Genomic DNA, 27,656 nt, shown 5'->3' on the forward strand with positions numbered 1-27,656 from the left:
TAAGCAGTAAGGTATACACGTGCAACTAATCACCGCAAAATAAATCAGTATAAACACGGAGTCCGATATACTCTCAATTCTCACCATTCAACGAGCACCAAGTGAGCCGCCGCCGTAAATGACAATGCCCCTGGGACAATCACCCCGTCCGTGCGGAGACTTGGCTTTATCTATCCCGTGCACGAGCCGTGCAACATGTGATCACACGTCACGACCTTCAATTCACCACATTCTCCCCGTCTTTAAAATGTAACTAGAGGCCCAACTAACGCACCATGATTACTTCAGCCCTATAGGAGTATACATTTCAAGCAACGCGAACTGTTTAAACTACAGAAGCATACATGCCAAGCAGTGAGGATTATTTTGAGTTGTAGGAGCATGGTAATGAGCATCGATATATGATATAATGAGCATATAGGAGCATGAGCATCGAGGGTGCCGATAATCCCCTTTACAGATTGAGTCGGCAAGGGGGTTTTATCCGTCGACCTCTCCGGGAGTAAATGGCGGTTTCACTTGAGGGAGGCTTCCGATCCTCTTGGTGAGCCTCGACTCGTGCCGGGGATGACTCCTCGATCGCTGTCGGGTGGAACGCGGCAGCTCCGTCGCCACCGTTCCCGGGTGGAGTTCCTGGGGGGGAACACCTGGGGAGGGGATGTCAGAGGGAGGAGTGCCAGATGGTGGTGTACCTGCGGGAGGAGTACCTGAGGGAGCCAAATGGCGAACCGACACAGTGGTCTCCCTGCCATCCGGGAGTCTGACATGAGCATACTCTGGATTAGTATCGATGAGTTCGACCCCCTCCACCATGGGTTCATACTTGCTTTGTCGTACCGGGCGTTTCATGAACACTGTTCCGGGATGGGTTAGCCAGTTGGGCACCGATTGGCCGTCAACATAACGTCGTTGGTGAGTAAACATTCGGTCGTGAGGAGTTGCATTGGTGGACGTGCAGAGCAAAGAGCGTATGGAATTCAGAGCGTCGAGAAGGGTAACCTCCCACTGCCCGGGGCCCAGTCCTCTCGATTTCAGCGCCAGGGTTACAGCTTTCCAAATGACTCCGTTATACCGTTCCACCTGCCCATTACCCTGTGGGTTGTAACCCGTCGTTCGACTAGTTGCTATGCCGAGCTCTAATAGGAATTGTTTTAGCCCGGCCGACATGAAACACGGCCCTCTGTCTGAATGTATGTACGAAGGTTTCCCAAACATAGCGAAGAGGTCAGAGAGACATCTCACGACAGTGCCCGAGGTCATATCCGAGCACGGAAATGCGAAAGGGAACCTTGAATATTCATCAACAACAGTGAATATGTATCTGTTGTCTGTCTCGGTCGGCAGGGGCCCTTTGAAGTCGATATTTAGTCTCTCGAAGTGAGAAGTGGCCTTGATCAACCTGCCAGATGCCGCGCCATAGAATCTGGGTTTTAGTTCAGCACAAACAGGGCATGAAGTATTCATTTGTTTAATATCTTCGATAGAATAGGGAAGGTTTTGTCTGCGCACGAAATGTGCCATTCTGGTTACCCCCGGGTGGCACAGAGACACATGGAGGTCTTGCAAAGCCCGACTGATTGTCGCCGAACAGTAGACCCGAGAGAAGGTATCTGCAGCAGGGTTTTCTCTCCCGGGCCGGTAAACAATGTCGTAACTATAGCAGGCTTGGTCTATCCGCCATCTCATAATTTTTTCATTCTTAATTTTCCCGTTATTTTTCCCATCAAACATGAATGCAACGGATCACTGGTCCGTGACGAGTGTGAAGTGGTTTCCCAGTAAATAGTGTCTCCATTTACGTAGGGCTTCGACAATAGCGTACGCTTCCTTCTCTATTGCTGAGTGTCTGCTCGCTTCCAGAGAGAGTTCTCGAGAAGAACGCGACGGGTCGCCCAGACTGATTGAGCGTCGCAGCTATCGCGTGATCAGAAGCATCCGTTTCCACCACGAAGGGCACCGAGCTGTCGATCGATAAAACCACGGACTTACTGATATCATCTTTGAGGCTGTGGAAAGCTTTTACAACAGCGGCATCTGGTGGGAAGTTTTTGCAATGCACTAGGGGATGTATTTTCTCGGAGTATTGGGAAATGCATCTCGCGTAGTAAGCGAACATGCCTATCACCCGGCGCATTGTCTGCAGGTCCTGACAGGTGGGGGTAGCTCACGAAGTGGGTGCAATCGTTCAGGATCAGGCTTAATCGTGCCGTCGGCTATCGTGTAGCCGAGAAGGTCAATTGACCTTGCCGAGAATACGCATTTCTCGTAGTTGAGGGTCAGATTATATTTTCTAGCAATGCTCAAGAATCTGTCCAGATTCATATCATGTTCCCCCTGATCCTTACCGCACACTGTGACATTGTCCACGTAAACAAAAGGTCTTTGGGGTTTTCATCTGAGATGATGTCGTCCATAACTCGTTGGAAGCAAGCTACTCCATTCATGACACCGAACGGAATCCTCCTGAATTGGTAGAGGTGTCTACCTGCCTGGAACGCGGTGTAAGGTTTGTCTTCCTCTCGGATGGGAATTTGATGATAGGCGCTTCGCAAATCGATGGTGCTGAATATCTTATAATTGGCCACGCGTTCGACCATCTCGTCTATGCGCGGCAAAGGGTAGGCATCGAGTTGGGTGAAACGATTGACCGTTTGAGAGTAATCGACAACCATTCGTTTCTTATGGTTCTGGTTGGCGGTGACCAACACCTGTGCGCACCATGGCGAATCGCTCGGTTCTATAATTCCTTCTTCTAGTAATCGCTTGGTCTCTGGAGTGATGAAGTTCATATCAGCAGTGGTATATCGTCGCGATTTGATCGCTATTGGTTTACAGTCCGGCGACAAGTTAGCAAACAGCAGGGGGGACGTTACCTCTGTGGTGGTCAGAGCATTTAAAATTAGACGAGATTTGCTTCCTCCAAAGGGTATTTCGACGCTCGTGTGCTGCTTGAGGACATTATGACCCAGAATTACGTCTGCGCATCAATCACGAAGCACCAGTACCCTTACATCCCGATGCGTGTACCCTTTTACGTCCAATTCAACATTGCAGTACCCTCGTACGCGGGACTGTAGTGATGTGGCGGCCATGCATACCGTATTGCCTGTCGGGTGGATCTTCCATTTCCTGCCCTTCGCTAGTGAGCTGTTGACGAAACTCTCAGAGCTACCGGTATCAATCAGAGCTTCAGCCATATGCCCGTTAATTCGTACGTTGATGATAGCCTTGGATAGATTCCCCGGGGAGGCTGCAGTTAGTTTCTTTTGTGAGTAGAGAGCCGCAGAAGTGGGTTTATTTCTCCTTAGAGTAGATTTACATACCCTGGCATAATGCCCTTTCTTGTCACAATTCATGCATGTGGCATCTCTGGCGGGGCATTTGTGGCGGAGGTGTCTTTTGTACCCACAAAAGAAGCATTTACCAACCGAAGTAGTTGCTGAGGAGTTTGACGAGGTCTGGGTATCCGATTCCTCGGGTTTTTCTCCATCCTCTGTGTCAGGGGTGCCCTGTGGGGTTCCTTGAGTTTCCACCATAGCGGCGTTCATTAGCAGCATCGGTGTCCCAAATGACTCAGATTGGTGCTGAGCCGTATCCATCGCTCGAGCCTGGTCGGCTACCTTTTCAAGGGTGGGTTGCGCTTTCTCCAGTAAGCGTTGCCGTATGTGGGCTGACCTGAGCCCTTGGATGAATGCTTCTCTGGTCGCTTCATCTCGGTGTTCCTCGGCGGTTACGGCCTGGAAGCTGCAGTCTTTTCCCAACTGCCTCAGAGCTTGCAGGAACTGATCGATTGTCTCCCCGGCTGCTTGCTTGCGTGTGTTGAGAAGATGTCGTATGTATACCTCGTTCTTGCGCTTCACGTAGAGCGCCTGCAGCATGTCGATCGCTGCATCGTAGGTGTCACACTCCGAGAAGAGCCTGAATACACTGGGCGAGACATGATTCACAAGGGCAGCCAATTTGTCGGCTCCCTCTTCGATGATGGTCAGATAGTGTGAGAAGGAACGGAACCAATGCGACCATTTCATTTCCGAGTCAGTCGCGTTTGGGTCAGCGTCAAACCTCTCTGGTTTGTAGATCTTGTCCTTCGTTGGTTGAGATAGCCGAGAAAACCAAATGGAATAAATTGAAATGAAGACGAGAGAAGAACCTTCAGAGTTTAGGCTTTATTCCATTTGATTGAAGCCGCTTCTACGGGCACATCAGGGGATACAGGTGCAGCTAGGAGTACATAAGCAGCAATGTATACATGTGCAATTGATCACCGCAAAATAAATCAGCATAAACACGGAGTCCGATATACTCTCAATTCTCACCATTCAACGAGCACCAAGTGAACCGCCGCCGTAAATGACAATGCCCCTGGGACAATCACCCCGTCCGTGCGGAGACTTGGCTTTATCTATCCTGTGCTCGAGTCACGCGACATGTGATCACGCGTCACGACCTTCAATTCACCACAAGGGTATTGTGTTGTTTTTGTTGTTTCCTATTCTCTCATGTGCACGCGTTAAGTAATATTCACAAAATAGAAATAAAACCCAATCGTGTTTATACACCGCACAGCGTTTAACAACAACCGGAAGCAAAAGGTCATAGCTAACGACACGGATTCCAAATAGCCAGGGGTATTGTGTTGTTGTTATTTCATATTCTCTCACGTGCACGCGTTAAGTATGAAGCTCACTGCGTTCGCTATTAAATACGGCCACTTTCAGTGAACTGAGCGAGTAATAATGATATATGTTCTAGAAGATTCTTAATCATTCTTAATCATCATGTTCATTCTTATATCTTTCAGACCGTGTTCATTGTTGAAGTTGCAATAAATCGCCAACTGAATTAACAAAGAGAACTACAGTCTTATTTAGGTTCCCCATCAGTACACGGAACATTATTATTCACAATTTACATCAACTAGTGCGGGCCCGTTTGGTGCAGGCCCGTAGGTGCGTGCCAGTATGTGCAGCCCTCTCGCCCCTCTCTCTCGCCCCCTTTCTCGCCCCTTCTCTCGCCCCCCTCTCTTGCCCCCTCTGTCTCCCCCTCTCTCTCTCTCCCCCCTCTCTCTCCCCCTCTCTTGCCCCCTCTCTTGCCCCCCCTCTCTCCCCCTAGTCTCACCCTTCCTCTCTCCCCCTCCGCTCTCGCCCTTCCTCTCTCCCCCCTCCTCTCTCGCCCCCACTCTCATCCCCTCTCCCATCCCCCTCTCTCGCAGATATTGGTCGACAGATAAATGGCCGTAACTTAGGAACCGCTCGTCCGATTAATATCAAACCTTGAAAAGGCACATCCACGAGTCCCCAGCAATATTCCTGGCAAGTTTCAATCAGATCGGACCGTCAATCGTGCAAAAAATAAATAAATAAATAAATAAACATTAATTGTTACATCATTCGTGATGTCATAGCACTGTATCTTGTCATTGGTTGACAGATAAATGGCCGTAACTTGGGAACCGCTCGTCCGATTGACATCAAACCTCGAAAAGGCACATCTGCGGGGCCCCGGCAATATTCCTGGCAAGTTTCAATCCGATCGGACCAGCGGTCGTCGAGAAACGGCGGTTGCAGACAAACAGACAGACAGACACACAGAGATTGCTGGAATTATAGACTAGTACGTGCCCGTAAAAAATACATAAATAAATAAAAAAGAATAAATTAATATTCCAACCGCGAGCAACAAACAACAACCACACAGGCCGTTTCTTCGCTCTCGCGTGCCCGTACGTGCGTGGCGCGGAAGTTCGCATATCACAGTTAAGATGATTCGCAATTTAGGTTTTAATGGCCAATTATTCAATTAGCGCCAACGTATTTTGCCTTTTCGCAATGTCATCGCAAGGAAAAACAAAAAGAGAAGAGAGAAAAAATTTACTTCCTGGTTCGGAGCATACCAGCACTCTGATGTTACCGAAATTTATGCACCGTCTCATATGAAAACGATCATAACTTGCGGCATTGTGTTTATCTATAAATGCGCATAAGAAATCGAGAAATTATTAGAATACATTAAGTCATCACTCTCCGGAAGCCCGTACGTTGTAACCCGTAATGGGGAACACGGCTGAGCTTCCCTTCCCCATCGGCCACGCCCACGCAACAACGTGTCTTGTCATTGGTTTGGTAAATAAATGGCCATAACTTGGGAAGCACTTGTCCGATTAATATCAAACCTTGAAAAGGCACATCCTCAGGTCCCCAGCAATATACCTGGCAAGTTTCAATTAGATCGGACCAGCGGTTGTCGAGAAACAGCGGTCACAGACACACACACACACACACACACACACACACACACACACACACACACACACACACACACACATTGCTGGAATTATAGATAGATGATTTGGACAGTGGGGGGTACAAGGACAACAATGAAATCCGACACACGTGGAGGCCATTCAACCCATCATGCCTGTGCGAACAGCACACCAACCCGAGATTCAAAGAAAAAATTTAAAAAAATTTTTAATTAAGGAAAAAAAATAATTGTAGGTTTTTTTTGTATTTTTTTTGTTGTAATTTTTTTTTGTTTTACAAATTTGCAGATGAGACGAAGTGTGGACTTAAGGGAGATAGATAGCAGAGAAGGCAGGGTGATCAGATTCAGGAAAGTCAAACTACATGAACCAGCTTCGGTGGTGTTATGGCTGTAGAGTGTCTTCTCTGAGTCTAAGATGTTGGTGGTTTGAATCTCAGCTGAGTCAATACCAACAACTTTAAAAATGATATTTGCTGCTTCCTTGTTTGATTCCCACTATTCAGAAAGGAAAGAGTACAGACAGACAACCATCAGTTAGTTGATAATCCTATTGTGTGCTTTGATATCCTTTTTTTCCAAATACAGAAGTGTTTTAAACGAAAGAGTGGCAATTTCAAAATGGTTATCCATAAATGTTCTGTTCCTGGATGCAAATCGGACTCACAGAAATATAGAAACATGATAAATATCCGTGGATGATAGGTATGAGGTTGCTATAATTTCCTGTTGATAAAAGTAAGCGGCGCACACAGACACGCATGAATGCACCATCTGTCTTGTCTGTCTGTCTGTCATGTTATCTCCTCCTAAACGGTTGTGCAGAAATTCACCAAACTTGGTAGTTAGAATAACCACGTGGCAAGAAAGTGCAAGACCAGTATCATTTTGGCCCCACCCCCTGGAGCAGGGTCAAAAGGTCGATAAACAAAAAATTCAAATCCTGCACAGGCACATTTTTAATAAAACTTTGAGAATGCAATCAACATTTGGGGGACGCATGAAATATGTAACAATTTTTGGATTTGAACCCTGCCCGGTACATGACCCAGTGGGGTGGGGACTTAGGGCCACAGGGTCAAAATGAGAAAAAAATCGAACCAAAAATTTGATATTGGGTCATTCCTGGTGGAACTTTATGACATCTTTCATCTTTGTTTGAGGTGGGAAGCATGGGGTTTTTTGCGATAGCACGCCTTTGACTTTGTTCTCGTTTCTCTTGTGGCATCGGAACATTGTGGCATGATGTGGCATCACATATATATATATATATATATATATATATATATATATATATATATGTATATGTATATATATATACATATATATATATATATATATATATATATATATATATATATATATATATATATCAGGGCTCACAACTCGCCATCCTCCCCCCAACACCAACGATTAATAGTAAAATTATTATTTAAAAAGTTGATTTTAGACTTACCCTGTGCACTCACAAGCCTCAGACATGACCTTCCCATTGGTATTCAGAAGCCCTGAAAACAAGATTTGGTGTCTGACTCCAACTCTTTCGTTGTGTAGAGGTGAATACTCCAGCTTTCTTTCAGGTACTTTTCCAAGTATTTTAAGCTAATTTTAGAATCTTTGTGAGCCATTTTCGGAAACAATCCTTACTGTATACACTCAATAGCAATTTACATGCTCTGAAGATCGCTATTTCTAGAGGTTTTTGCGCATGCACGCCAAGCATTCTATGGATTATTACGTCATTTAGAAAGTCCCGTTTTGGAAGGAGGTGTGTTCGGATGGGGGTTGACGGGGGTAGAAAAGATCATGGTTTTGGACGGAGGATGATTTGATGTGGCGGTGAATAGCTGTCTTGAGGACCTGGAGGGAATGATGAGATTGAAGAGAATGTGGAGGTTGGTTCCATAGGTGGGAAAAATGGGAATGAAAGAGTGGAGGTGAGCAGTGATTCTGGATTTTGAGAGCTTTACCAGAAGGGGATTGCTGGTGTTCCATGTGTGCCTTGTAGAAACTGGTACAGGGGGGGGGGGTGTAAGGGGTACATGTGTGCCAAAGAAAGACTTTATATGATGGATGATGCGCAGTCGGCAACTGGTTTTGGAGGCCAACTTGGACATGTGGTTTGCCCAATAAAGATCATGGCTGATAGTGAGGCCCAAACATTTTATTGCATCATGGTTTTTTTCATAACAAATTAATGTTACTACTTTGCAATGGACTAATAGTGTAGGTGGAATGTTTATGATAATAGCTCACATTTAAGACAAATCTTGTTTAGTGCAATATAAGTTTCTCAATAACGTGTTAACATGCAGTAACCATCATGGGTTATGATTCCCTATCACAAACATTTGTTTGACCAACTTGGGCAGGTGCTCATCCACTTTATTCTGGGGATCTGTTGTTATTTTAATGCAATAAGCTTGGAAAGGTATAGCTGTATCGCCTGCATGTACTTGTATAGTCGTACAATTTCAGTCACCGATATTGCCAATAAGCTGCTGCTCCATCATTGCTATCATACAAAATGTAATAGATATAAATAAACCTTTCTCATTTGGTCCAGGGACTACCAAGTAAGGTGATGTATTAGCATCTGAGGAAAAAGGAAGTACCTGAACAGCTGGTAAGGAGGGTTGAGATGATTGAGAGGGCTAATTGTAATCAGTCAGAACTTGGAATGGTTGCTCTCAGAAGAATTTGAGGAAAAGCTAGGTTTATATCAAGGGTCAGCTCTTAGTCCTTTTCGGTTTGTCACGGTGATGCATGTGTTGAATGAGGGAGAGGGTAAAGGGTTACCTACTTACCTGGGAAAATGTTTGCAGATGACCTTACGAAGAAGGAGACGGAGGAATGAGTATAGCTCAGCATGAACTTTGGCGCATCATGCGTGATAAAGGTTGTGGTCATTTCATCGAAATTGTGTGGTTCAGAGAAGAAAGCAAACTCATATTTTTGGGGGCAACGCACATGTTAAATCCCTTAGACCACAATTTTTTTTAATGTCGTGAGCAAACTTTAGTACATCACGGATGATGAAGGCGGTGGTCAAATTTCATCGGAATTGTGTGTTTAGTTTTAGAGAATAAAGCAAATGCCTCTTTTGGTGAGGAATCTCCACAGGGAATCGCAATTGTCAGGTCAGGCCAGATTAGATCTGCGACTTGCTACAGGTATCATGTAAACCTGTACAAACCTGTTTCATGGTCGGGCTGTCGGCAATGAAACCATCTCCCCCACCAGGTTTTCTGGTGAGGAGGGTGTTTGGATATGGACACCCAGCAGGATTAACAACAAAATCTGTCAAAGGGCGGAGGAGCTCCTTGTGAGCCAACGGCCATCCATATCTAGTGCCAAACTGTGTCTGCGGATGTCCTCCTGAAATTGGGTTACTTTTTTGAGGAGGTTAGTGGCAGAATTTGCACTCTGGCCACCGTAAAACCCTTCATTCTGCAAAACCCACAAATGCAAAGAAAACTGAAGACCCACTCTGTAGGAGTACTTCCTGTGCTGCTGCCCTTCGCAGGGCAGCTCACTGGATGACGGGATTAGGGCAAACCTTTCGGGACCCCCATTCCTTGATGATAGGAAAAGCATGGGGTAAACTTCCTGGATCAGTTTGTGGTGGTTTGTGGCGGAGTGGTGCTGAGGTGTCATCCACCTGATGGTGGTCTCCTTGGGTTAACCTAAGGCGGTCCCGTTGGGTGGGTGCCTCGAATGTCCTATCCCTAAGAAAGGATGATCACCTGTCTCTCTCATCATCTGAGCTCAAGTGTTTGAATATCGGTATTGCAGTACTCTCTGAGATTTGGAGACCGGATAGTGGTGAGATCATGGTGGATGGTTACACTTACTATTGGTCTGATCGATTTGATGGTTACAATGCCCAAAAAGTTGCTGTAGCTGTGTTATGGAATTTGTTGTCTTAACCGACTCGGTGTAAATACTATTACTCAATTTGCAATACACAAATAATCCACTGTCCACAAGGAAAAGTACATTTGGTCAAAGAACATTTATTGCACGGTACCACGGAGTCCAAAACACTGGGATGTAAACATCCACAATGATTTGTACTAAACCAAGCTTTCATCTCCTGATATATACATATAAATATATATATATATATATATATATATATATATATATATATATATATATATATATATATATATATATATATATATATATATATGCTTTGGTAGGAGTGGAGGGGTCTGGGAGAACAAAGAGAGAGGGGGGAGAGAGAGAGAGAGAGAGAGAGAGAGAGAGAGAGAGAGAGAGAGAGAGAGAGAGAGAGAGAGAGAGAGAGAGAGAGAGAGAGAGAGAGAGAGAGAGAGAGAGACAGAGACAGAGACAGAGACAGAGACAGAGACAGAGACAGAGAGAGAGAGAGAGAGAGAGAGAGAGAGAGAGAGACAGAGAGAGAGAGAGAGAGACAGAGACAGAGAGAGAGAGAGAGAGAGAGAGAGAGAGAGAGAGAGAATGAATGATGACCTACAGCTGGTCTTGGTGAGATTGGTTTCACATGAGAAAGGCATTTTACTGGTCAAACAAAATACTAAAAGCAGACAGGGAAGGGGAGTGGAGGAGAGGTGGGAGATAAAACATTAGGTTATAGGTCCGAGTAAGAATGTGATTATATAATAAAAAGGCAGTGAGTACATGGGTAAAAACCAGTGAGTACAGTAAAATAAAAGGCAACTTGTTTAAAAAGGAATATTCCACATTAGTTGTGTCCAATAAGCTGAATCCAATGATAATTGAGGTAACACCGGTGAACGAGTGTAGTATGAGACTAAGGATTCGTCACTTCTTGGGTGTCATTTCCCTGGTCTCTGTTTATGCTTGGACTGAGTCGAGTGATCTCACCGTGAAGGACGCATTCTATGCCACGCTCGAGTCTGTGGTTGATCAGTGTCCCAGGCGATATACTCTTGTAGTCTTGGGTGATTTCAATGCATCAACTGGCACTGATAGGGTCATGTATTCCCTATGATATCATATGTGCAAACCTTTTGTTCCTCATGGATACGCGGTCACACTAGTAAAGTTTTCCTCGATCTGTTCAGCCACTTCAGAGAAGAAGATTTTTGAAGGTTTTCAAAAAAAAAAAAAAATGGCTGCCGAATCACGTGGCCGATGACGTCATTATTTATTAATTTTTTTCTTGTGGACCATTTCTTCCCGAGATGACCCTCAAAAATTTTCATACTGATCAGATGTTGCGTTCTACATATGCAATTGTGACGTCATAATGAAGGCACCTATGACGTCATAAGAATCACACTTATTCCTAATGAGTAGTTGCCATGTGCCAAGTTTCAATTTTTTCCTTGGTGCGGTTTTAGAGATACGAAGATCCAAAGTTTTTCCCCCATTTTTTTCCAACATGGCTGCCACACCATGTGACCTACGACGTCATCATTATCAACATAACATCCTGCTTGAGCTGCTTGAGCAGTCGATCCTGTGGTGAAAATTTCGGCTCGATCCGACAAGCGGTTGCAGAGAAAAACACGAAAGTTCTATGTGGACAAACAAACAAACGAATAAGCAATCATAGACTGGTACTTACGAAATCGTCAACTTGACCTCTGACCTTGTCTAATAAAAGCTGTCTCTAGAGAAGGTAGCGACGCAAACCAGAAGTTTCTACGATGATTTTGTACCAAACCATCAAAAATCGAATGTTTGACCTTTGACCGATTTTGACCAAAATCTAATTAGCGCGAGCCATAACCATCCTGAATCATGTGGTGTCATTTGACATTGGTTGCTTCTTCCGTTCTTGAGTTATAATTTTTTTTGATGTTTGACCTCACTGTGACCTTGACCTTTGACCGATTTTGACCAATATCTAATCAGCGATAGCCATCACCCTCCTGAAACACGTGGTGTAATTTGACATTGGTAGCTTCTTCTGTTCTCGAGTTATAACTTTTTTTGGATGTTTGACCTCACTGTGACCTTGACCTTTGACCGATTTTGACCAATATCTAATCAGCGCTAGCCATCACCCAACTGAATCACGTGGTGTAATTTGACATTGGTAGCTTCTTCCGTTCTCAAGTTATCGTGCCGACAAACAAACACACAAACACACAAACACACACACAAACAAACACACAAACAAGCAGTCATAGACTGGTACTTACGAAATCGTCAACTTGACCTCTGACCTTGTCTAATAAAAGCTGTCTCTAGAGAAGATAGCGAAGCAAACCAGAAGTTTCTACGATGATTCTGTACCAAACCATCAAAAATCGTAACGTCGACCGAAGCAAAAATCTCCATTTCTCCACGCAATTATTTAATATTATTTTATCAAAGTCACAAAACCGTAATATTCGGCCATCCACCAACAATCTTTACATAATCAGACGGCTTAGCGAGTCAGGCATGCGACGATAATCTTTATTGGGATAAAAAATGACTTTTAAACACCATCTTTATCGAAAACACCGTCAGCGCGCACACGGAAAACCTTTACATGACTCAACGACGCGTCTGCTCGAGCGTGCTGCACCACGTGACGAGCCGTGATACGGCGAGTTAAATATTTTTTATACAATCTTAAAACGTCTCCAAAACATCCGATTTTTACCAGAATTTCGACAACCGAGTTTTAAGCGTCCAAAGCGATTGCAAAAACCGAAGACAAAATTAAAATCGAAGTTAAAACGAACTCGTAACGTCGACTGAAGCAAAAATACTCCATTTCTCCACATGAATTTATGGAATTATGTTTGACCTCACTGTGACCTTGACCTTTGAGCGATTTTGACCAAAATCTAATCGGCGCTAGCCATCACCCTCCTGAATCACGAGGTGTAATTTGACATTGGTAGCTTCTTCCGTTCTTGAGTTATCGTGTCTACAAACATACAAACACACACACAAACAAACAAACACACAAACAGAGGATGGAAGTCATCAATATACTTTCGAAATCTTTAGATTTCGTAAGTAACAAACAGATCCAAATGGAATATCCTGTCGTTCGGCGAGGTTAACAATGTTGATGAACGGAGGGTGAACTCCACTTATATCTATCTATAATTCCAGCAATCTCTGTCTGTCTGTAACCACTGTTTCTCGACAACCACTGGTCTGATCTCATTGAAACTTGCCAGATATATTGCTGGGGACCTGAGGATGTGCCTTTTCAAGGTTTGATATTAATCGGACAAGTGGTTCACAAGTTATGGTCATTTATTTACCAAACCAATGGCAGGACACGGTGCTATGACATCACAATTGACGTCATTTTTTAAAAAAATCTATCTATCTATCTATTGATTGATTGATTTATTTATTATAAAAAAATTTTCCACGCACGTACGGGCACGCACTAGTATATTGTAACCCATCATGTTTGAGATTATATTTAATTAATATACAGTAATACAGCGCGCAAGGTGCAGCGTCCAAGATCTCCTGTTTGAAAGTTATAAAACATTGAAAGAACCTTTTCTCTTGTCTTCCCAACACATGATATTCAGAAGGGGTGAGGTCTTCAGGGCTGGTTATGCCGGCACTCGCCTCTAAGCTGTCTATCCCGGGTTCGAATCCCGACCTAGTTGGTGGACATTAAATAATTGGATCCCACGGTGTTCTTATTTAACAGTCGGCGAGCTGTCGCCAGCATCCTCATCAACAAGCTTGTGAACGACTTGGCTGCACGAATTCTCGATGAAATATCAAGTCCCGCCCTTTTTTTGTTTTGTTTTTTTTGTCCCACCATTGAAGGGTTTTGACCGATGAACCTCCGCCCACCATGACGGAAGTTCACAGTCGAATCCGGTTACCTCAAGGATCGAAACGAAAGCGAAGGTTCGGAACGCCCTCATTGAGGTTGGAGGAAGTTTCAAGCTGTGTGTGTCGTGAGAGTGATGAATTATTGATAAACGAAGAAGAGGAAGTAAAACGGCTCGCGCTGAGCCGGTGAGAGGGAGAGAGGAGCGAGCAGCGAGCGCTGCTGCTGTGGACACGTGGTGAGAATTTAAATGGCAGAGCCCGTGGAGGAATACAGGCTGAGGCTGGACAAGCAGGTCAGTGCTGGGAATGACGTGCTTCGGAGGCGATGAAATTGTGCGATAGATAAGAAAAGCAAACGATTACATCGAGCGTCGCCGGGCCCAGAGAATGAACCACGAGGAGGCGACGACGACGGGGTTAACATTCGGAAGGAATAAAAAGTACGATCGTGTCGGTGCGTTCCTCATTCATTCGCTCCTTCACGTTCGTGTTCCGCTCTCGCGGTTCCAATCGCATGTTAATTTGATTTATGACGCACTATTAAGTCAATTAAAGTTTTACTTCAAACTGAGTGTGTTTGCGTGAGATTGGAGAACATTTCCTTTCTTGTCTCGTGACGTAAGCAGACTCGGTCCGCTCTTTCATGAGTCTGGGGACGTCGGCGGTTTCAATCCCGGTTACATCCTCGGCCTGATGCTCTGCATTTAAAAAAGGACAGATCAGGTCAAACGGCCATCTGTTGTCTCGCATTCTTCTTCCTCTTCTTCTTCCTCTTCTTCTTCCTCTTATTCTTCCTCTTCTTCTTCCTATGTCATTGGCTGAGGGCTCGGCTGTCCTGCTGATGCAACACCTTGTGTTGGATTTACAGGCTTGATGGGCCCAACTGTTTCCTCCTGTGTGTTTAAGTTCCTTTTTTTCGGGAACTCGGATATTATAATCTATTTATTGTACAATATGACTATTATTACATTGTAGATTACTTCTGTTGAGTCTTTAGTATCATTATATGATTACTATTCATTATTGTATATTATTTCGACGAGAAACACTCGCTCCCCACAGAGGTGTAGTATCCACTACGTCTGGCAGGGGTGAGTGAAGCACTTGTGCTCTGCCATGTGTACATCTCCAGAGCTGACTTGTACTACCCTCTCCCACAGCCACCATCGAGTGGTGCCATACTTGCACATTTACCGAGACGGTTGCCATGGCAACAGAATTCGGCGAATAACAGCGGCGATCTTATCGGGTTGAGATAATGTCACGAAGAATATATATCTGCAATATGAAAGGTAAATGTTCAACGGTTTTTGAGATATCACGTACACAAAAGTACATGGACGGATGATCGGGTGGTCGGTCGGTCAGAGGGAGCTCATTTTAATGTCCCCCCTGTCTCCAACCTTGGGGGGAGGGGTGGTGGACAAAGAAAAATGTCAAAGCTACCAACCTGTGACATCACTGACTTCAAAACACTGCCTTTGCCGACTAAAAGTACTACACTATGTGGTAATGAGTCCAGAGTAAAGTACTGTATTGACCATCTATCTGCTTTGAACTTTTGTGCAAAAAAATTTTTTTTAGTCTCATCTCACGTAGGGACCGCTGGCTGTAAGAGTTCTCCTTCTCCTTCTCCTTCTCCTTCTCCTTCTCCTTCTCCTTCTCCTTCTCCTTCTCCTTCTCCTTCTCCTTCTCCTTCTCCTTCTCCTTCTCCTTCTCCTCAAAGAAGGACTCTGCTCTTTTATATACAGGATCCGGATCTCCTTAAATACTAAACATCTGTACACATCCTCGCATTGTGGGTGCCGTTTGAGAGCGTCTATCATGAACTTTTAAATATATTCGGACATTTGCTTTAAAGTTTCAAAAGGTTCACGTTACCATTTAAAGATTATTCCATTTAATGTACTGTAATTTCGTAAATACACGATTTTCTCGTCATGAGCAGGAGCCTCCATGACGGGTCTCGCTATTGGCTCCATCAAGGCACGTGACGAAATATCGGAAGTTGTTATTGCCTTAAGGACGCGGCTCTTGGACACATTTGTCCTTGTTTTTTTTGAATCATATCACAGAAATTGCCACATTAACTAAAATTCCTGCCGATGAGTACTGACGTCAATTACTTCAAACACTGTCATAGATAGTCGAATAATCTAAGTTAGTGGGACCAAGTCCATCAGATCAAAATTAAAATTACCTATCGACTGTCATGGACCATTTCACAAAAGCAACATACTGTAATCCAAAAATCATCAAATTTACTTTATTTCTGCGGAGAATTGGACGAATACTGATATCACAGCTGTTCACCACCATCTCTTATCATCCCCCATCCAAATCCTCGATCTTTTCTACCCCCGATAATCCACCCAAGCCCACCTCCTTCATATTCCCTGCTTTCCTTCCTGAAAGTCCCTGTAATGTCCATCTTCTATACCCCATGTGCCCCGTCCCATCCCACTCCCTTCCACAGATCTCCAAATGTCTCTGTTCCCCACTGTTTTGTCCTTCCCACTCCCTCCCCTCCTGTCCCATGTCCCCCTTGATGTGCGTTGTGTGTTAGCTCTCATACGAGCCTCGACAAGGTATACAAAAAAAAAAAATCACACACTTCAAACCCTGTCATAGTCAACGACACACGAAGTGATAGTGTCCATAAGTAAGGTTGTTTTTTTTTTTTTTTTTTTGTAATCCTTTGGCTGTTATTGACCATTTTTTTTTCAAAAGTACTTCGGTAAAATCACAAATGCAACCAAATTAACTAAATTGCTTAGAAATACTGATATCACTGAATTCAAAACACTACCGACTGAAACCTAAGTGATTCTGAGTCCTGAAGTCCAGCAATTTGAATCAAACATGAAAATGAAAATTACTAAAAAAGGTCAAACATCAAAGTGAGCTGAGACTACTAGCTACAGGGCCTAGTTTAGCTAGGCCCGGAATCAATCTGGTAACCCTACACTGTACTTTCCCTCTATTAAAGCATACAGTGCCTTCATCAAGTATTCACACCCTTTGACTTTTGTCACATTTTGTTGTGTTCCAGCCTGAATTTAAAATGGATTGAATTAAAAAAAAAAATTGTCACCGACCTCCACAAAATACCCTTGTAATGACAAAGTAAAAACGTTTTTAGAAAATTTTGCAGATTAATTAAAAATTAAAAGCTGAAATGCCTTTCATCAATAACTATTCAACCCCTTTGCTGTGACACTCCAAATTGAGCACAGGTGCATCCAATTATCTTTGACCATCCTTGAGATGTCTTGACAACTTGATTGCAGTCCACCTGTGGCCAATTCAATTTATTGGACATGATTTAGAACAATAATCTTCACTAATTGTTTTTTAGTGGGGGGGGGGTGCACTTTTGCCGATAAGACATCAGTGTGAGAGCCGCCACACTGCCTGCAGGACTCCATAATGGCTGCTATTAGGCCCCACCTTCACATACTCTTCGTTGCGCTTAACTGGGCAGTAAGCGTAAGTGTTTGTCTTCTACAACCATATCCTGATGTACTTGTGTTACTTTTATGCTTCACGTTGGAACATTCACTTGAAACCATTGGGTCATTTTGATAGCATTTATGGCGGATTATGATGGGGGTGTTTTCACATTTGTGTATTATCAACCACACGTCAGGGGCCGCACATTAGGCCACCAGGGCCACCAGTGGCTTGTGGGCCATGTAATGAATAACAAGGATTTAGAAAGAAACACACCATTCTAAATAAGGTCCCACAGTTGACAGTGCATATCAGAGCAGAAACTCTACCATGAAGTCTACGGAACTGTCTGTAGAAATCCAAGATAGAATTGTGAGGAGGCATAGATCTGGGGAAGGGTATAAAACAATTTTGGAGTGTTGAAAATTCCCAAGAGCACGGGGAGCTCCATCACTCGGAAATGGAAAGAATATGGAACTACCCAGACTCTTTCTCGAGCTGGTTGTCTGACCAAACTGAGCACCTGGGCAAGAAGGACCTTGGTCAGGGAGGTGACCAAGAATCCAATGACCACTCTGACAGAACTACAGAGTTCCTTGGCTGAGATAGGAGAACCTGCCGGAAGAACAACAGTCTCTGCATCACTTCACAAATCTAGGCTTCATGGGAGAATGGCCAGATGGAAACCACTCCTGACAAAAAGGCACATGACAGCACACCTGGAGTTTGCAAAAAGGCACATGAAAGACTGAGAGCATGAGGTAAAATATTCTGTTTTCTGATGACATGAAAATTGAACTCTTTGGCCTGAATGCAAAGCGCTACGTCTGGTGGAAACTGAGCATAGCTCATCACCCATCTAACATCATCCCTACCATTAAGCATGGTGGTGGCAGCATCATGCTCTGGGGATGCTTTTCAGCAGCATTGACTGAGAGAATTGTAAGGATAAAGGGAACAATAAATGGAGCCAAATACAGGCAAATCCTTGGAGAACCTGCTTCAGAGTGCAAAAGACCTAAGTCTGGTGAAGTTTTACATTCAAACAGGACAATGACCCCAAGAATACAGCCAAAGCAACACTGGAATGGCTTCAGAACAAAAAATGTGAAAGTCCTTGAGTGGCCCAGCCAAAGCCCAGACTTGAATCCCATTGAGAATCTGTGAAAAGATTTGAAGATTACTGTTCATCGACTCTCCCTATCACATTTGACAGAGCTTGAGGAAATCGTCAAGGAAGAATGAGAGAAAATCCCCAAATCCAGATGTTCAAAGGTGATACAGACATGCACAAGAAGACTCGAAGCTGCTGTAATCGCTGCCAAAGGTGCTTATACAATGTATTGACTCAAGGGGGCTGAATACTCATGTAAATCAGATATTCCTGTATTTCATTTTCAATTGTAAAGATTTCTAAAAAAAACCTCCTATGTGGACCTCATCAAATGCCTTCTGAAAGTGTGGATATACTATGTCCACTGCCATTCCTTCATCCACCCAGTCAGAAACTGCTTCGTAGAACTATAAAATATTTGTTAGATATGACCTCCCCTTACCAAATCTATGGTGACCACCTTTAATTAGTTTGTATTTTCTTAAATGGTTCCTCATCTGGTCCCTAATTAATGTCTCCAACACCTTCCCCACAACTGAAGTCAAATGAACAGGTCTATAGTTTCCCAATTCTTCTCTTGGATCCTTTCTTAAATCATGGTGTTACATTTGCTACTCTCCAGAGTCGGGGGAAGATATTGTTGTGGTTACCAGATTCGCAAACCACCATTCAGGTCCCTTAGGTGAGGTATCTCGGTAAGTGCATGTGTAGTTAGGCCCAAACCCGTTGTCTAGTGGGAATACATGTCATTTATACGTGCTGCGACTCTTCAGGATAGCCGTTTTTCTTTTACTATCTTTATTTTGGACCAACCGCCATGATCACAACCACAACATCAACCACCGACCACAACCACCGCTTCACCACAACCGTAGCATCGCCACCGTTCTTGCCCCGCTGTGGGTACCGGTGTTGGACTCGTGCAGAATGCGCGTCGAACAGCGTGTACAAAATCACGGATTTTGTGCTTCAAAAACGGATCAAAAAAGACACACGCCCACTTTTTGCCGTCCAATCGGTGAGCGAGGGGCGATTTGGCCCCGCCTCCAGAACGATCGATATATGCAAATTTGTGGATCAAAAAGCCTTCACGCCCACTTTTTCTCGGGCCAATGGGGAGCGAGGTGAAAGGTCAAAGGGAGGGGGTCAAAGGCGAAGTTACGGGGGGGATAAAAGGACGGTGTTCGTCAGTCAGGAGAGGGTCGCGAAGGAGAACGAGAGAGAGTCAGCAGAACGGGGTCGGAGAGTCAAGAAGAGGAGAGTCGGAAGCAGAGGGTCAAGACTTCGCGGGCGGTGGAGCTGCTCGTCGTCTGCGTTGGAGTCGGAACGGAGGGGACGGAGCTGTGGAAAGGCGGCGACACCAGACGAGGGGGTGCTCGCGTCGTGCAGGAAGCTGCACCCGAAGGAGGCCGACAGCGCGACCTGGCCGAGGTGGAGACGCTCGTCGCATATAATAAAGATCCTCTATACCCCGAGCATCAGCAACCCCCTCCTGTTTCCCCCCGCGCTGAGATAGTGCGACCAAGGGGGCCCCGTTCCCACCCCTTGCCAGGCACTGTCCACGAGGCCCGCGGGTTGCGGGGCCATCGCCGCTCCGCGTCTCATCACCAGACGGGTAGGCCCGACCCGGTCTCGGCCCCAGGCCTACCTCATTCTTGGGGTATTTCTTTTCCTTGGTTTTGGGTATGTGTTGTCGGCGCCGTCTGCGAAGTAGAATTGTATAAGTGTTGCCGTGTGCTCGGTAGTCGGTATTAGCTCTGCACTGTGTTTTCACTTTTATGTTTGCTTTTTGTGTAAATGGAATTGTGTTTTCTTTTTTTTGTGTGCATTTGGTGGAATTGTATTTGTGTGCTTTCCGTTCGTCGCGAATAAATGTGCTTTATTGTTGAACTGTTTCCCGCTTCGCTTCGTCTTTTTCCTCCATTGAACCCCCATCTTGCTTCACGTAAAGGGTTGGTAGTGGGCTGAATACGCCCGATAATTAATCGAACCGTCGAGGTCGACGATAACACCGCTCGGTTATTCTGATAGTACGGAACGGGTCGCTTAAGTGGCCCGTGTCCAAAGTCGACCTGCGGCGAGGTGCGATCGCCCGGTCTACCCTCCGCGTGGGTACTTAGGTAGTTCGAATTTGGCGAGCAACCCTATCCCACGCGGGGGCTGATTGGCTCGATCGCGGTGAGACCGAAAGGTCCACCCGTGACTGGTTCCCGGCGTTAGTCCGAGAGGGTCACGACTGGATTGTCCGTCCGGTGGGCGACGTGCCGCGATTCGAGTTACGTGGCCGTCGCACGCCGGCGGGCGCGAAATCCGCAACACTGGTGTCAGGAGTGGGATACAAATTCATCGCCCTCCTCGCGGCACTGGTATCGGAGAACAGGAAAACGGGCTCTCCTGTCTCCGGCTAAATTCACGGGAATCGGTCCAGGGGTGAGAGAAGATACTCCCGCTTCCCTCCAAATTAGGAGCGGCGAAATTAACCCTTCACGAGAAGCAAGATGGCGTCTCAAGGCGAGCGGGTGCCGGGTGGATTAGGTATGTGTAATAGTAATGTAGAATCCATGGCTCAGGACGAGATCACCGTGCAAGAGAAACCCGTACCAGAAGGTTGGGAAAGGCATCGATGCAGTTCATCTGGTCGGTTTTTTTTATTATAACCCCACCGCTAAATGTAGTCAGTGGGAGTGGCCAGGGCAGGTGACAATACAGCACGTTATGGAACTCGTGCAGAGCATAAATGACAAACTGGATTACAGGAATGCCGAAATGAAAGAAAGGAACAACGAAATGAAGAGAAATACGCAACAAATGGAAAATAAAAAAATGGATGGAAACGCACTCGAAGCGAAAAACCAAATGAAAGAAATGCGGGGTGAGATGCAGAGCATGGGCATAGGCCTGCAGGCAGGCATTATGGCAATGGCGAGGAGCGAAACGCGGACCACGGGCGAGAAAATGGCGCTGCCACGTGCTGGGACGAACGAGCTGGGGGGAGTGCAACGGCTGTCAGGCCCGCGGTCGGGGCGGGCGAGAAAATAATTCGGGAGACGTGTAAGACGAGACACGAGGTAAAGAAGGTATTAGAAAAATTAAAAGAAAGCCAGGAGGAGACAGAGGAGGGATTGAAGGTCGAAACGGGGGAGTGTGAGAAAAGACTTCAAGACATGACGAAGAGAGTTGATAAGCTGGGACTGGAGGGAAAAACGGAGACAGAGGAACTGGGAAGACGGGTAGAAAACCACAAGCGCAAGCCGGAAGAACAGTTAGAAGCCAAAGCAAAGTCTGAGTGTGCGGAGATGAGAAAAGAATTGGAAAAGAAAGTTTCTGAGTTACAGAAACACCAAAACAAAGAGAGGGAACTACAAAACGAACTGAGAGTGTTAAAAGAGGAAAGGAAGAGAACGGAAAATGAAACTTTAAGAAACCACACTGTACAGATCGAACAGCTGGAAGCGAAGGCCAGACTAAAGAATGAGGAACAAGAAAGAGTAATGAAGGAAGAACGAATGAGACAGGAGAAAGAAATCAGTCAGTTGAAAGAAATGACGAGATTGCAGAAGGAGGAACAAGAAAGACAGTGGAATAGAAAACTGAAAGAGTATGAATTTGAAACTGAACGACAAAAGGAAAAAAATAGGTTTGAATACGAGGAGAAAGTAAGGGAGCAAGGAATGAAGTAGGAAGGAGAAATCAGGAGATTGAAGGACACAACGAGATTGGAGAGGGAAGAACGAGAGGAACAATGGAATAGAAAACAAAAAGAACATGAATCTGAGGTTGACCAATTGGAAGAAAAGCTGAGGCTGGAGTACGAGATAGACAAAGAACAGCGAATGAAACACAAACAGGAGATGAACCAAATGAAGAAAACCATGAAACTGGAGAAGGAAGGACAGGAGAGGAAACGAGGAAGAGTAATGAGACAGCAGCAAATGAAACACAAAAAGGAGATTAACCAAATGAAGCAAACCATGAAACTGGAGAAGGAAGGACAGGAGAGGAAACGAGGAAGAGTCGTGAGAGAACAGCGAATGAAACACAGGAAGGAAATGAGCCAATTGAAAGAAACGATGAGATTGGAAAACAAAGAGCAGGAGGAACAGTGGGAGAGAAAACAACAACTCTATGAGTGTGAAATTGAACAACTAAAACAGAGGGAGAACGAACAGCTAATGGGGCTCAGAGAGAAAGAACGACTCAGATGGGAAAGGAAAAGGAACCAGGAAGAAACAGAAAAAAGGAACCAGGAGAGAAAATGTATAGAGACACGGGAGACAGACAAAATAGAGGAGAGACTGCACGATGAAGACGGGGTAAGTGACGCACACACACACACGGAGGTAGTGGAGGATAATGGGGGTGAGCTCGCGGAGCGTGCAGGGACCCGGTGCGAGCAGCTGGATGGCCTCCTCCAGGAACGAGGGGAGGGAGTATGCCCCCTTGAGGCGAGTCACGACCAGGTGAGTTCGGTCGTGCTTTGCGAGGTTGAGGGGGCGAGTGCTGCGAACGGGTGCACGGAAAGCTTGGGGGGTATAGAGGCCCCGGAGACCCTTGTGGGGACACGAATCCCCAGTGTAGTTGTCCCTGTGTGTGTGGTGCAAGGCGTGAGTGCGTCCCCGTGTGTGGAAGCGACCCCGTGTGTGAGTGGTGTGGTGGCGACGGTGCCGGAGTACGTGCTTCCCAGCACGCAGTGTGTGGATGAGGCACCGTGTGTGAGTGAGGCCGTGTGTGTGAGTGAAACGGCCAGTATGAGTGAGGCACCACGTGTGAGTGGTGTGGTGGCGATGGTGCCGGAGTGTGTGCTTCCCAGCACACGGTGTGTGGATGAGGCACCGCGGTTAAGTGCCCCCGCGTGTATGAGTGAGGCACGGTGTGTGGATGAGGCACCGCGGGTGAGTGCCCCCGCGTGTGTGGATGAGGCACGGTGTGAGAGTAGTGAGGCACGCGTGAGTGAACGGCCGTGTGCAAGGTCGCTGTGTGCAAGGGAGACCGTGTGTGTGAGAGAGCGGTATGTGAGGGAGATGTCGGTTGGCATGCGGGAGCACGCAGCCGCGTCTCCCGGTGTGAATGTGATGGAGTGGACTGTGTGCGTCGTAACACGCAGGTGTGCGCGGGTTGAATGGCGACGACGAAGGCGACATGAGAAGAAAGAAAGCCGAGTAGCGGCTGTAGTTGTTTCGCGGACCGTGCCGGGTTCACCCAGCAGTGAGCACGCGGTTCGTGCTGTGCAACGCACGAGACCACCACGTGCTCGCTTGCGAGAGTGAAGTCCCGGTCCGGAAACGCACGCGGTGGATTTGCCGATCCCGCGGACGGACAAAGTTAGGCAGGTAAATGGATTTGGACCGGACGGGTTCTCCACGCGATCGTGTGTGTTCAGCTCCAACGGGCAAAGCACATGTGTTCGCGTGGGAAACCCCTCGAGACGTGTGGCTTGTGTTTTTATTTTTTTTATGCGCACGGTGACGCCATGGCTGCACGTGGGGTTGGAATTCGGCAGGAGGGGTATCTCTGCCGGATGGTCCCGTCCAAGGAGGGACGAGGAACACGTGCAGCTGCATGACGTCACGGCCAGGTGCAAAGTGCGCGAGCTCTGAGTTGCCGCGCAGGTGCTGCGCATGGGAAAAAAAAAAAAGGGAGCAAGCCTCACTTTCGGGTGTACAGGATTCCTGGGCAAGGGGTGAAAGACCCCCTTACCTCTGGGCACAGGATGGAAACTAGTTAGGGGGAAGGGTTAGCTTAGCTAGACCGACTCCATGGGGCAGGGGTAAGTCCTCATGGAGTCCGTGGAATGGATTAGTTAGAGGGATTGTAGCCAGATTTAGGTTGGGAAATAAAATGAATTATTTGGAGACAGAGACAGACTTTGGATGTGTAGTGGGGACATAGCTTAGCTACGTAGTGTTAAAAGGAACGTGCTACGAGTTTAAGGGACGACGTGGGAGCACGAGTTAGTTAGGGGAGGTAGTTAGAAGGATGGCAGAGTTCAGTGGTGTGTGTGTGTTGAAGAGTTGGTGAGTGAAGTGGAAGCATGTGCTTGGTGAGTGAGTGAGGCCAGCGGGTCTGTGTGAGTGGAGTGAATGGGGAATGCATGGTGCGATGAGTGATTGGGGGGAGGAGTGACTCCCGCCCAAGGGACCCCGGGGTCAGTGTAGAGTGAGTTAGCTGGGTTAGTCAAATTGAAAAATGGGGGTCGTTTTGTTGTTCGTGGGAAAGTAGGCTCGAGACCCATTTGGAGGGGTGCAGGAGCCCTGTTGACGGGCTTGGGAGCGTGGCTGCGAAAGGTGAGTATCGCTGAGTGGGTACCCCGGGCACCAGGCTAGTCGGCCGCGGTAGGCCATGGGCCCATGGGGGGCCGGGATAGAGTAGTGGGCACGGGTGCGCCTGCTTGGTGCGGGGGCCCGGGGCGCCATTAGCCGCGTGGGCAGTGTTGTGGGCACGGGTGACCCTCGGAAAGGGGCCCGGGAGGCCGGCCTGCCACGTGTGCGTTTCAGGGGAGGTGCCATGGGGGGCACTCCCCGGTGTTAGGGAGCTGGTAGGCTCGGAGGCAGTGTAGTGCCCGGGGGTGCCATAGCGGGAGATTCGGCAGAGGGTCGTGCCTGCCAAAGGGAGCCACGTGTCCCAGCCAGGAGACCGTGAGAGGGCACGGAGAGAAAATTGGGGGGGCGAGGCCCGAAATTGTAAGGACACCAACACAGGCGACGGGAATCTGGGTTGTTAGAACCAATAGTTTAAGCGAGAGGCGCTTGTTGAAAGCCCCGGGGTAGTTTAACAGTTAAATGGTTAGGGTAGATTAGGAGATGTACCCCTCCGCACCATCCATCCCCTCGCTCTCGTTGTGGGCCGCTGGACCCACTTTGGGTTATAGATCGCCGAACTCTGGGGAGGCCATTCTGAGGCTTCGTTGGGCCTCAACGCAGGACGTTAGCTCTCCCTTGTTCCTCTCCGGGAAGGGAACGTAGGGGTTGGGAGTAGGCTAGGTGACAGTATAGGTTAGCCGAACAAGGACGATAAAGGGGGTAAGGGGACGATTTATAGTGGGGGAGTAAAAATAAAAACAACAAAAAAAAAAAAAAAATAAGTTGGGGCTAAATTGGGGTTTGACAAATTAAGGGAGTGGGTATGTACAGTGACAGGCAAAGGCGATAGGTTGGGAGGGAGACAGGTAGGTAGGTCCGAGCCCGCCTTCCGAGTGGCCAGCACCACCGCACTCCCTCCACCAACCTCCACTGAACGGCAAAGGCTGGCCAGCTTCATCTGCTGGCTGTGTTACTGCAAGGCCTGTGCCGGCCCACTTCATCTGCCGGCTGGCTGTTTTGCTGCAAGGCCTGTGCCGGCCCACTTCATCGGCAGCTGCTGTGCTGCAAGGCCTGTGCCGGCCAGTTCATCTGCAGCTGTGGTACTTCAAGGCCTGTGCCGGCCAGTTCATCTGCGGGCTGTGTTTGCCTGCAGCGGCCTTCTTCTGCGGGCTGTGTTTGCCTGATCACCTTTGCCATGCCATGCCCACTGCCCATGTTCACCAGCCCCGTTCAATTTTTGCTTTGCCCCCCCTGTTCATTTCCATGTGCGCCAGGATCCGCAAGGCAACAGTTTGCAAGCTGCAAGAACTGCCCTGTTGGCAGCTACAACACGGGCCTGCAGTGGCGGCCCGTGCACCGTGTTTGTGTTCATGCATCCATTCGTTGTGCTCATTGCGTGTGCCACTTGAGCTGGCACGGAGACTACGTTTGTGCAGCCCATGCACCGTTGTGGTTCACTGCGTTCAGTTCAAAAGGGAAGGCCTTGGACTGCGTGTGAGCAGCCAGCCACGTTCCCTGTCACCTGCATTGTTTGAGCCAGAGACTGCATGCGGGCAGCCTGGCTCCCTGCTAACTGCTTTTCTTTGCAGAGTTCAGTGATCCTGGGCCATGGTTTAGTGTAAAATTTGTAAGTTAAGGTTAAGATGTACTGTACATATGAGTGCGCCCCCGGCATGTATGTCTTAGCGCCGGCAATTTTATTTAAGTCGTCCGTATGAGTGAGTTTGTTTAGGTAGTTACGCAGCCCTCAGGTTATTTATTTTGGGGACACGAATACCATGAATGTCGCACTCAGGGATCCGTAGGTAAAATGTACTAGGGGAAAACTACACATGATGGCACACGAAAATTTGACGACTCGGGACGAGTCTGTAAAAAGGGAAGGGGGTAGTGTTGTGGTTACCAGATTCGCAAACCACCATTCAGGTCCCTTAGGTGAGGTATCTCGGTAAGTGCATGTGTAGTTAGGCCCAAACCCGTTGTCTAGTGGGAATACATGTCATTTATACGTGCTGCGACTCTTCAGGATAGCCGTTTTTCTTTTACTATCTTTATTTTGGACCAACCGCCATGATCACAACCACAACATCAACCACCGACCACAACCACCGCTTCACCACAACCGTAGCATCGCCACCGTTCTTGCCCCGCTGTGGGTACCGGTGTTGGACTCATGCAGAATGCGCGTCGAACAGCGTGTACAAAATCACGGATTTTGTGCTTCAAAAACGGATCAAAAAAGACACACGCCCACTTTTTGCCGTCCAATCGGTGAGCGAGGGGCGATTTGGCCCCGCCTCCAGAACGATCGATATATGCAAATTTGTGGATCAAAAAGCCTTCACGCCCACTTTTTCTCGGGCCAATGGGGAGCGAGGTGAAAGGTCAAAGGGAGGGGGTCAAAGGCGAAGTTACGGGGGGGGATAAAAGGACGGTGTTCGTCAGTCAGGAGAGGGTCGCGAAGGAGAACGAGAGAGAGTCGCAAACCGGAACGAGAGAGTCAGCAGAACGGGGTCGGAGAGTCAAGAAGAGGAGAGTCGGAAGCAGAGGGTCAAGACTTCGCGGGCGGTGGAGCTGCTCGTCGTCTGCGTTGGAGTCGGAACGGAGGGGACGGAGCTGTGGAAAGGCGGCGACACCAGACGAGGGGGTGCTCGCGTCGTGCAGGAAGCTGCACCCGAAGGAGGCCGACAGCGCGACCTGGCCGAGGTGGAGACGCTCGTCGCATATAATAAAGATCCTCTATACCCCGAGCATCAGCAACCCCCTCC

At 47.0% G+C, this 27,656-nt stretch overlaps 1 protein-coding gene across 2 annotated transcripts in view; it reads left to right on the forward strand.

Annotated features, from left to right (window-relative positions):
* Positions 1 to 14,024: 14,024 nt before the first annotated feature.
* Positions 14,025 to 27,656, forward strand: part of RARS1 (arginyl-tRNA synthetase 1) — a 96,112-nt gene continuing 82,480 nt past the window's right edge. The window contains exon 1 of one of the 2 annotated variants that reach the window (XM_085884592.1): positions 14,025 to 14,315. In XM_085884592.1, coding sequence (XP_085740718.1) covers positions 14,271 to 14,315 — 45 coding nt within the window. In that variant the 5' untranslated portion in view covers positions 14,025 to 14,270. The remainder of the gene's footprint in view (positions 14,316 to 27,656) is intronic. The other variant, XM_085884593.1, reaches the window with a different exon arrangement.

The sequence above is a fragment of the Eptatretus burgeri genome, chromosome 6, assembly GCF_056783735.1.
Source record: "Eptatretus burgeri isolate ZD-2024b chromosome 6, Ebu_testis_v1, whole genome shotgun sequence".
NCBI lineage: Eukaryota > Metazoa > Chordata > Myxini > Myxiniformes > Myxinidae > Eptatretus > Eptatretus burgeri.